The 12,601-nt window shown below is 33.9% G+C and overlaps 1 protein-coding gene across 5 annotated transcripts in view; it reads right to left on the bottom strand.

The window, feature by feature from the left end:
* Window positions 1-12,601, bottom strand: part of LOC127837734 (ecotropic viral integration site 5 ortholog-like) — a 310,389-nt gene that overhangs the window by 197,244 nt on the left and 100,544 nt on the right. For 4 of the 5 annotated variants that reach the window (XR_008029455.1, XR_008029454.1, XR_008029456.1 and 1 more), the window contains 2 exons: window positions 11,979-12,065; window positions 8,368-10,381 (listed from right to left, as the gene is read on the bottom strand). Coding sequence is in view for 1 of the 5 variants with exons in the window: in XM_052365049.1 (XP_052221009.1) it covers window positions 9,710-10,381; window positions 11,979-12,065 (759 nt within the window). In the remaining 4 variants the exon portion in view is untranslated. Of the gene's footprint in view, window positions 1-6,064; window positions 10,382-11,978; window positions 12,066-12,601 lie in introns of those variants that run through there. The other variant, XM_052365049.1, reaches the window with a different exon arrangement.

The raw sequence follows: 12,601 nt of genomic DNA, 5'->3' as shown, positions 1-12,601 counted from the left end.
CAAAACCACGTATCCCTCAAGAAGTATGATATCGTGAAAACGTTCCATGAACTTATCAATTTGTCAGAAACTTTACTTATGCAATGCACCACTTTGTTAGCCATCTTTAAATCCAATAACCCCAAGAGTTTTTTTAGGCAATACTGATATTGAAAAATATCAAAATGTCTTGCACATCTTCATGGTGTTGACCTTTTTGAAATTTCAGTTTAATCCCTTGACAAATGTATATTAGCTCAACAAACGTGTAGCATTGTATGAGGACTGACTTACCGACGTACCGACAAACTAACTGACATATTGAACTCTTTGCATGGTTATAAGAAGTATTACAAAATACATATATAAATACATATCGTAGATAGTTGAAGCTTATGATTAATATTGCGATCTTAGACGTGTGACGGCAAAAGACACTTAGGATTATGAACACGAGGGCCATGGACCTCGGAAATCGGCTGAGATATCATTAGAACAAATGTTTCGATCAAGTTTCAGGAAGCATTTACAAAAATACGACTTTAAGAGTATTAAAACGCTTTTTTAAATTTAACCTAGTGTCCTTTTTTTTACATCACATGACCATGTTTCCAATGTGCCAAGATTTCAATGAGACAAATGCTCTGATTAAGTTTCACAAAGATGGAATATTAAATGTGGCCAATAGAGCATGAACAATCCTTCAAAATAGCAATATAATGAAAACTTCTCCGCTCTCTGTCTGTCATGTATTTTAAAAGACCGGAATATTTTCGAAATCGAGCGAGCTAGTATTAGAACAAATGTTATGACCAACTTTCATGAACAATGGACTTTTATATGATTTCTAGAGAGTTCACAAGATTTCACTTAAGCCATATAAAGAAAACTACCCTGTCCCCTGATGGCCGTATTTTTCAACGAAGCACAACCACAATTTGGCCGAGATATAATAACAACACATTTTCTGACCAAGTTTTAAAAAATTTGAACTAAAATGAAACTAGAAGAGTGTTCACAATGTTTCACTATAGCATTAACAGGAAAACTCCCCCACCCCCTGGTGGCCTAATTTCTCTTTTAGATTGCATAAACATGTTCGAACTTGCCCTTCTGGAAAAAAACTCACATTTAGCGCACTTAAAATTGCGTTATGAATTCTGTGTTTTTAGTTAATATCTGTGTTTTCAATGTGCCTAAGTGCGTTCAAGTTCGCATTTTGTGCGTTTTTTTTCTTTCCATGTGAGTTTTTAAATGAAACAGTTAGTTTTTTGTTTGTTTTTTCTCTCCTGTAAGTGCGCTTTTGAGTGTAGATGTGAGCTGAATGTTAGTCTGTTATCTAAGAAGTGTGTTTTAAGATTTACAGATGTTGTTTTTTTCTCACAAAAGTGTGTTTTTTCTTTTATGATGTGCGTCTTTTAAAGTATAAGTTAGTCTTTTATTTCATAAGTGCGCTTTTATCATACACCTGTGTTAAAAGGATAAATAAAAAAAAACACGTTTGGCAAAATCATTTGTTGTAAATAATTAAAGATACGATTTTTTAGAAATGAATTAACATAGTAATATACCTGTTATAATAATTATATAAGGTGCAGTTTGAATTCAAAGTGGTAACTAGTTGTGCATATGATCCTGTTTAATGTTAACATACTTTATAATAAAATTTCAATGCATTTAACATTGCTTTCGTTCTAATTTCAAAAATTTCTAAAAATTTCCACCTAAATCATGGGTAACTAATTAAAAATATTGAAAGTGTCAAAAATAATATGTGGGCTTGCCAGCATCAAGTATATTTACTCAACATAAACAATAAGTATTTGAACTTTCTTATACTGATATTTATACCCCAATACAATTAATGTCTACCACATTGACTATTAACATACATTTTAAAAAGCAATTAAAATAATATTAATAATATAACTATTATTTGCTAATACCATTCAGCATGTTATGTTAAAATATTCACAATTAAATATAATATGATAAGGGTGCTGTGTATTATTCAATAAATATTTTGGTGTTGAAAGGTGTCTTATCAGTGGATATTTCCCAGCTTAAGTCTGACTGATCAGATAAGAGATTAGCAGCTAACCCTCCCAATGTGCATCATAAACATTAATCCCTATCAGTGCTCCATCTAGGCCTTAAACAAAAAAGTGTTGATAGACTTTTGATTGGTTCAGGCACCATCTTGTTGAAAACAAGCGACTTTTGATTGGTTGATGGTTGAAGCATAGGATTTTTTTTAAACAAGCTGGTTTTAGCAACTGACTTTGAGTTAAATTTTAGGTATAATTTAGCAATATTAAGACTTATAATCCTATTGTAAAATTTCTTGAAGTATAACATATCTTTCAGTACCTGATCTCAAATTAGATCATGCACGAGACGCGCCGCGCAAAGGCCATGACAGTAGTTTTTTAGACCTGATCAGCTTGTGAACTGCTCTATGATGGGTGGTTCAGCCACCCCTAAGGGGGAGATTCGAGAGGATCTCCCGATTGCCGCACCATGCGCCATAGTTGGTATGATAAGTTTATTTTAGGGAAAAGGGGATTTAAATAAACAAGTGTCCTATTGCCTCTATATCAATTTTGAAACAAACATAATGCAAGTAATTCAAATTTGACTCTAGCACATAATCTTTCTTGCGATAATTTAATGCTACTGCTATCATTTAATATAATTTACAAAAAATTATATTAGGGTATAAAGAAGTTTTGGAGAATTTAACACAGGCAGACAAAAATAACCTCAGTAATAAAGTTAAATATAAACTTTCATTTTGAACCATAAAAAAAATCAAGCCACAGTAATTTACCTCCTTGTTTCAAAAACTCCTTTTAAATCCATCTTATGTAGATGATGTTAAAATGGGATACCTGAACTCATGATATTGATGTGAAAGTTTATTCCGCCAAAATCAAGTCATTCAGACCGCGGGCGTGTGATAAAAACATAACCTTTGAACATTAATGAGGTATTTGTGAATGCTTAGTATCAAACACATTTTTAAGATTAAGTGAGAAGTTTACAAATCAGCATATATCATTCAATACTTCATTACAGAGATATTTGCAGAGATAGATGCAAAGAAATCCGACAGACCTATGGCATGGGTTGAAAGGAAAATGAGCGCCGCGCTCCGTCGCCTCAAAGGCCAGATGAACGGATTATATTAATTTCTTTGATAAATGTTTTTTTTTGTGTATAATGATTGTTCAACATGAGTCAACATTTTTCCTGTGTATTATTGTTATTATAAGTATGCTATTATAAGTATTTTTATTTGTAAATTAATTATGTATTTTTCATAAAATTGTTATAATTGAAATTAAATTGTTCATGTATATTAATAAATGGAATAATGTTGGATTATATTAAAGTGTAAAATTTCATTATCTTGTAATTTTTTTAAATATACTAGTATACCTAAATTTTATTTTTATTGCATATCTGTATTTTAAAACTTTTACATCATGCAATTAAATCTACTTTGTTCTGGCAAATGATGCACCTTAAACCGTGTGCTTTTAAAAGTGCGTTTTTGACTGTCATTCAAGTGCGTAAAATGTGCGTTTAATGTGGGTTAAAACTGCGCTATAAGTGAGTTGAATGTGTGCTTTTTAAGCACCCCTTCGAAGAAGAGGGGCTATATTGTTTTGCACATGTCGGTCGGTCGGTCCGTCGGTCGGTCGGTCCGTCCGTCCACCAGATGGTTTCCGGATGATAACTCAAAAACGCTTACGCCTAGGATCATGAAACTTCAAAGGTAAATTGATCATGACTGGCAGATGACCCCTATTGATTTTTAGGTCACTAGGTCAAAGGTCAAGGTCATAGTAACTTGAAATAGTAAAATGGTTTCCGGATGATAACTCAAGAATACTTAGGCTTAGGATCATGAAACTTCATAGGTACATTGATCATGACTTGCAGATGACCCCTATTGATTTTCAGGTCACTAGTTCAAAGGTCAAGGTCACAGTGACTCGAAATAGTAAAATGGCTTCCGGATGATAAGTCAAGAACGCCTAGGCCTAGGATCATGAAACTTCACAGGTACAATGATCATGATTTGTAGATGACCCCTATTGATTTTCAGGTCACTTGGTCAAAGGTCATGGTCACGGTGACTCAACACAGAAAAATAGTTTCCGGATGATAACTCAAGAACGCTTACGCCTAGGATCATGAAACTTCATAGGTACATTGATCATGACTCGCAGATGATCTCTATTGATTTTCAGGTCACTAGGTCAAAGGTCAAGGTCACAGTGACTCGCACCAGTAAAATGGTTTCCGGATGATAACTCAAAAACGCTTACGCCTAGGATCATGAAACTTCATAGGTACATTGATCATGACTCGCAGATGACCCCTATTGATTTTCAGATCTCTATGTCAAAGGTCAAGGTCACAGTGACAAAAAACATATTCACACAATGGCTTCCACTACAACTGACAGCCCATATAGGGGGGCATGCATGTTTTACAAACAGCCCTTGTTAACTCACTTGAGTGCAGTTAATACTCGCCAAAAATCGCACATTTTACCAATGTGTGCTTTTATGTGGGTAAAACTTCGCTTAAAGTGTGTTTAATGTGCGCGTTTTATCAGTTCACATTAAACGCACTTTAAAACGCAGTTTTAAACCCACATAAAAGCGCACATTTACACACATGAATGGCAGCAAAAACACACTTATACAAATGCACACATTAACTTACGTAAAAGCGCAGTTTTTACCCACATAAAAGTGCACATTTTGACACAGTTATAAGCATACTTTTTCGTATCTAGTTAAAAGCGCACTTTAACCCACATACAGCGCACATTTGACGCAGTTCCTGTTTGTTTTTTGATTTGGTAAAAACTCACTTGGTAAGAAAAAGCGCACATGAAACGCAGTGCCAATACCGCCACGTTAAACACACGCAAAACGTACATTAAACGTACATTTTGCACACTTTTTTGAGAATGGTGGGTATCATTAAAAATAATCTTATGACCAAGTTTCTTTAAGATTCAACGATTATATAATAAATGAGTTTAGACGTTTTTCTTTATTTCATTTGACATTGTGTCATTGATTTAGACTTCATGCAACCCAGTTTCGAACTCAGCTAAGATATCATTGGGACTAAAGATTCAAACCAAGTTTCATGAATCTAGAGGTGTTGACAAACGGGTATCTCAAAAGCTCACAAAAAGCTCAAGACAGATATTCAGACGAACACAAGCTTTTTAGTTTTAATCTTGTAAATATCAAATGTTAAGACTATGTTTAACAGTATTACTTACACCAGTTTCACACAATCACTTGATGAAAGCTTGAGGAATTTTATGAGCATAATAAGTGATGTACTAATACTATGCTACCAGCATAATAAAATATTCATGCAACATTTTCTTGTTTGTGAAATAAAAGTATTGACAATTGTAAAACAGCTAATCAGAACATTAACAGCAACAACAAACACATGGGGTATTGTGCATTTTTATTTCTATAATCAGCAAACACATATTATAACATAAATATATATTTTGTATACGAAAATTATACAACTTTGAGAGAAAATATGCATTTCATGTCGGTTCAGTTTGGCACTGAAGGATTCGGTTTACAAACAACAGAGTATTAATAAACAACAAACAAGAGGACCATGATGGCACATAACCCTTTCCCACTCAGAGGCAGTGAAAATGGCTATGTGCAAACAGCATAAAAACAGAACAACTTGCGAGTAACTTACAGTCTGTTCAGGTTTTATGCTGTTTGCTGCTCATCAGTATGTAAGGGTTGGAAACGAAACTTGAATATAGTAAGAAAGGTCTTTAATTAAATTTAACTTTCTAAGGGACTACAAATGCGTCAAAATATGTTTCTAAGTGGGAAAGGGTTAAGCGCATTCTGAGTTCAAGGATACCAATTGTTGCAGACTTAAAATTGTGATCTTGTTTTTGACCCCACTTGACCCAGGTTCATAATTTCCAGATAAAAGTTCTGACTAATTTTCATCAAGACGGAGTCATAAATGTTTCTTTTCTAGAGTGTTTTAAGTGTTTAAAAAAAAATATTTGAACCATTGACCTTGTTTCTGAATGCACATGACCCAGATTCGAAGTTGACCTAGCTATTGTCCAAATAAAGATGCTGAAAAATTTTCATACAAATTGGATGAAAATTGTTATCCCTAGAGTGGTAAAGAGCTAAAAGTTTACGCCCCGCAAGACATCTCACCTTGACCACTTGAGCAAAAATTCTTAAACTTAATTAATATTTGAAGGTCATTTTAAGATTATCATTTGATAAATTGTAAATGTTTGCAATGCCTTGCAAATTTGTGCATTACAGACTAAATCATTAATAATATGGTCATGAATTGGAAAACCATTATGATAGTTGTTTATTGTATCTTATTGTGTTGAAATATCTCAAGCTTTAAAAAAACCACTTTAAACCCCAAGATGTTGATAACTAGATAATGATTTTTCAAATTATTTCTTTGCAAAATAAAATGCATCCAAAGTATTTTAGGTCACACAGAAATATTTCAATGGTTTATTAAGCCCGTTTGATTGCAAATGTTGAAAATATTCATAGCCTTTACAAACATAATTTAACAATTGAAATATTGACTACCAACATAATAAAAACACAATCATGCAAACATTCTTGACTTGCAAGTATTATTTTCAACAGATAATCCATTCATACATATATGCGTATTGTTTGACACTGACATACCAGATTGCATTTATTTGTAAAATAAGATGTATTGCACTATACCATTATATTACTTTTGCCAAGACCAATGAATCATAGTGTAATCTGCTTTTCATAAACAATAGCACAGTTTTGACACACAATACTGCAATTTGGATCATCATGTGTTCGTTGTTCAGGTCTTATAATCAAATTAAGAATAATTTTATGACAACATTCTAGAGAACAAACAAAAATATGCTTGACACAAATTACAATTTGTTTTTAATTTTGGTTATTGAAAAACACTTTCAGTCTCATTACAGATTTGATAAACATGTTCAACAAATGTTTTAACTTCTAAAAGCACGGTACACAAAAGGATTAAAAATACTATTGGTTTCAATAATCAGTTTTAAATCCTCAGGCTGGCACATACATACAAATTGGCAATATAATAATTATTTATTTAAGACACAAAACAACAGTTTGGAAGACAACCTAAGGCGCCCTTATCGTAGAATCAAGACTGAGTGATAACAACTACATACTAGTACCTTTGCTTAACCAGTTTCTGAGCATTTCAAAGCTAAACACTTTGCATATAGCATCACTCTGGGAAAACGGGGCTTAATGCATGTGAGTGAAGTGTTGGCCTGGATTAGCCTGTGCAGTCCGCACAGGCCAATAAGGGATGACTCTCTCTGCCTAGAATGGATTTTGGTTTGGAACAGACTTCTTTTGCATTTTATTTTACGTAAAAGCTGAAATTGCCATCCCTGATAAGCCTGCGCTGACTGAACAGGCTAATCTTGTTTGACCCTTTAAGCACATGCATTACTCCCTTTTTTTTCCCCAGAGCACAACTTACTTTACACTTTCATAAAAACATTCAAGGTAAAATTGTTGTATTGTAATCAAAGGGAAAATCTTGTGTACTATATTTAAAATAACACAAAAGAATAAAATCTAGAGCTGTGTTTCTAAAAGAAAAGGATCTTTAACGCTACTACTGTTGACATTACCGTATAAAATAGTATTTCAATACAAAGTGTTTTACAAAAAGAACACTTTTGAACTAAATCTTGAACATAGTATGGACCTAAGTTATTGACCAATCAAGATGCTTGAAGCATTTTTGGATTGATTACCAAGGGTTATTTATTTATGAGCAAGAGAAAAACTGGGTTTTTAAAATGTTCATCATCGTGGTACCAGGTTTTCAACTTAATCACTCGGCCATATAACAGTAAGAATGTAAAAGGTATGCACCAAAACATTGCACAACCAGTCAGAATGCCATTACTTGAGAAGAAGCACATACTGGCTTTAAACAATATCAATATTATTATCACATGTTAATATTAAGTGTCATTTAAGAGATGAACTTTGTTGTCTTGAAACAGACAGAATTTGTATTTATTGCATTCCAACATGACAACAAATCCTTACAAAATAGTACTGATCACAAAATATACAATATACATTGGACTACTATTTATATTGTGTATTACTTAAATTTTAATTGACAATTTGCGAACAACTTAAAGAGAATTTGAGGAAACAAAACTAAGCTGTAACAAGAGCTGTGTTTGTGAAACACAATCCCCCCTACTGCCCAGCTTTGAAGCCATATATTTGACCTTTGACCTTGAAGGATGACTTTGACCTTTCACCACTCAAAATGTGCAGCGCCATGAGATACACATGCATGCCAAATATCAAGTTGCTATCTTCAATATTGAAAAAGTTATGACCAAGGTTAAAGCTTTGGGACAGACAGACAGACACATACTTACAATGACAGACAGACAGACAGACAGACAGGCCAAAAACAATATAACCCTCGATCATTCGATCCGGGGGCATAAAAACAGCTGGAAATTAATAGGAGCTTTTCTCTGGGAAAACAAGGCTTAATGCTTGTGTGTTAAGTGTCGTCCCAGATTAACCTGTGCAGTACAGACAGGCCAATCAGGGACGACACTTTCCGCCTAGACTGGATTTTAATTAATAAGAGACTTCTTTCAAACACATGTTTAGAAGGAATTTGAAACAAAAAAGTCAATAAAAGCAGAAGTTATTATTACTGATTAGCCTGCGCACACTTCCCAGGCTGATTTAACATGGAAAACATATCACATTCATTGACAATGCAAACATATTCAATGCTTGTAAGTAAAAGGTGGTTAAAAGTGTAATTTTTATAATGGTAAATGAGAAATAAAAAAAATGTGCACAATTTTGGTTAACAGTTTTGAGTTTATATTCATTTATTTCTACTGTCACAAATATGAACTTTAAATTAAATGGTAAAATGTGCACAAGAACGCTAAGGTTGTTTTAAAACAACTGGATTGTAAAACACCAATAACAACAAATACCATAAAAAACACTTTAGTAAAACCTTTTTAGCAGACTACCACATGAAATCTGATCAAACATAGAAAAGCAAGGTAATTCAGCAGATGCAGCTTTAAACTAGAAATCCTAGGTCCAAACAACAGATAAACTATTGGACTCTCAAGAAAGAACTGTTTTCAAATTAATAATGGGCAGTAAGCCAGTAACTATATTGAATTTGAGGATGATGGGACTAATTTAGTGTGATATTATACCAGCACAATTTTTCTTAGAATTTGAGATAAAACTGTTGAAAAAGTGAAAAACAGTTCATTGACAGATTTACTTACTTAACTACACTTTCAGATTACCATAATAAATCACACCAATTTCATTAGGGGGAAAAATGAGAGTACAATAATACTTATGTGTTACAACACCTGGTTTTAGATTGTTTAAAAATCTGCTAAACCTATTATTTGTTCATAGTTCATGCGTTTATGGAAAACTTTAAATGTCATATTCAGTTATATAAAATATTATATTTTTTTAATTAATGTTGAACAAGACATTGCTGGAAAATAAACAATACAAACCTAGTTAGTATACAAATAAATAAACAACACAACAACAAAAATAACATAATATCTTCAATTGTACAATTTCTACTAAGAAACTGCTGTCTTTTTGCTCATCTGTCCTGTACCATCAATTGTGTCTATTTTTGCACCATTTTTATGAACATTGTCATTGGCATCAATTAACGAGGTATAATCCCTATTGCTTTGTAATGATGAGTCATTGTTGGACTGGTTTACCGCAATTGCAATACTCTCTCTTGACTCACTACCCACACACTCAGGACCAGTCTGTGAAAGCCCATGACTTCCTGTAGACTGGTTTATTGCACTAACAACACCAGTCTGAGTACTGTCCCTTGAGTTCTCATTATCACAGCCACCAGAAGTTATGTTTGTTGCATTGTTTGTTGCATTGTTTACACTGAGCGAAGACTTTTCACTCTTGAACGAGTATTGCTTTACTAATTTACTCCCAGGACTGGAGTTATCAGAACCACTGGACTGTATACTAACTGAATCACAGTCAGAGTTTTCTCGGTTCAGAATCGCTATCAGACTATTAGTGCTACGCTTTCCCTCGATGATTTCTGACAGTGTTCGGTTCAGACTCTCTGGGTCTTCCAAATCTTCATCATCTTCATCATCGTTGTCATTGAATTCATAAATGTTGCTTGCAAGTTTACTGGAAACACTCGAGTTGTGAGAGGAAGCAGAGGTATTCGGAGTTTTGGGACTAGCAGACATTTTTAGCTGCATGACCTGAACAATAAGATGTGATTATGATATTTTGATACACATGAAAGCTGCTTTCAGCTAAAAAAGACCAGACTTGAAAAGGCTGAATTGTTCTTCAATTTCCATTGAACTTTAATTACAGATATTAGATTAATGTTTTTTTATTATTTGTAATGTGACGTAATAATTACAATGAGTTAGCTATACTGTGTCTGCTAATATTATGATTATTAATTTCATTTAAAGGTGACAATAGTAAATTCACAATAAGTTTCTTTTCATGTTTGCTTGTTCTTTCATGTATGGTATGTTAATAAGTCAAACAAGGCTATTGTCAAGCAATATGGTCCCCTACCGGCTCCATCATTGTCAGAAATTCCACCATTTTTCAGATTTTTTTTTTGGGAGGGTTTCCATAGCAACCATAATTTTTGACGTATGAACACAATGAAATGACGTGCATAATGTCCATATTGCCATCTATCCATGTTGCAAGTTTCATTGAAAAATATTAAAAACTTTTAAAGATATCGCAGGATCCAGAAAACCACCATTTTCAGCAGTATTTTTAGTCTATTTGTTGCCATAGCAACCAGAATTTTTGACATAGGAACAAAATGAAATGATGTGCATAATGTCCATATTGCCATCTATCCATGTTTCATGAACAAATATTAAGAACTTTTAAAGTTATCGCAGGATCCAGAAAAGTGTGACAGACAGACTCACAGACAGACAGACAGACAGACAGACAAACGGACAGACAGACAGACAGACAGACAGACAGACAGACAGACAGACAGACAGACAGACACACAGACAGACAGACACACAGACAGACAGACACACAGAGCGAAAACCATAAGTCCCCTCCAGTGAAACCGGTAGGGGACAATAAATAAGGTGAACCTATGGATGTATGGCTCAAGTAAAAAAGACAGTGTTAAATTGTCCATTGGTTAAAACATTTCATAAGCTGAAGAGAATGCAGGAAGTAAGTACAATCTCAGTTTATTACCATTTCAATACATGTAATTTGATCTCAAAATATTAGAAATCCTATCAAATCTGGTTGTGATCAGATAATTATAGGAAACATTTCAAGTGATTTGGAAAAGATTTGAAATGGGTAAGATTAGTTTTACAAATTCTACTTAGTTACAGAAAATTCTATTCTAAACCCTACCCGCTCCACCATTGTCAGAATTATTTTTTTTTATACTTCTTGCCATAGCGACTAGAATTTTTGACGTAGGAAGAAAATAAAATGATGTGCATAATGTCCATATTGCCATCAATCCAAGTTTCAAGTTTCATGAAAAAATATGAAAAACTCTTAAAGTTATCGCAGGATCCAGAAATGTGTGCAGGATCCACCATTTTCAACAGTATTTCTGGTCTATTTGTTGCCATAGCAACCAGAATTCTTGACATAGATACAAAATGAAATGACGCCCATAATGTCCATATAACCATCTATCCATGTTTCAAGTTTCATGAAAAAACATTAAACTTTTAAAGTTATCACAGGATCCAGAAAAGTGTGACAGAGGCACAGAGCGCAAACCATAAGTCCCCTCCATTGCAACCGGTAGTGGACAACAACTGTAACAATACATACCTCCTCCTGAAGATCAAAGATGGTGTTCTCCAGCTCCTGCTTGCCTCCCTTGGATTCAAGTTGGTCAGCAGCCAGAACCTCCTCCCGCTGAAAACGTAAACAAAAAGAGTTGTGCTCTGGGGAAATGGATCTTTATGCATGCGCATAAAGTGTCGTACCATATTAGCCTGTGCAGTCTGCACAAGAAATTCTGATTATTGGCAGAGTTGAATTTGTATATAAATTTACTCCAGAGCTTGAACACTTTATCATGTGGTGATATTTTAAAGCTTGAACACTATAGTTATGCAGTGCTACTTTAGAGCTTGAACAATACAGTAATGGGATGCTATTTAAGAGCTTGAACACTAGTCCTTAGCTATGGTAATGGAATGCTATAATGGGGTGCTATTTTAGAGCTTGAACACTACAATAATCAGAAGCAATTTTAGAGCTTGAACATTACAGCAATGGGGTGCTATTTAAGAGCTTGAACACTAGCATAATTGTGAGCAATTTAAGAGCTTGAACACTACTACCTAGCTATGGTAAACGGGTGCTATTTTAGAGCTTGAACACTACAGTAATGGGGTGCTATTTTAGAGCTTGGGTACTTCAGCAACGGGGTTCTATTTAAGAGCTTG

The sequence above is a fragment of the Dreissena polymorpha genome, chromosome 7, assembly GCF_020536995.1.
Source record: "Dreissena polymorpha isolate Duluth1 chromosome 7, UMN_Dpol_1.0, whole genome shotgun sequence".
Taxonomy (NCBI): Eukaryota; Metazoa; Mollusca; class Bivalvia; order Myida; family Dreissenidae; genus Dreissena; species Dreissena polymorpha.
Note: the sequence above shows the minus strand (reverse complement) of the source record. Positions and strands in the feature narration are given on the sequence as shown.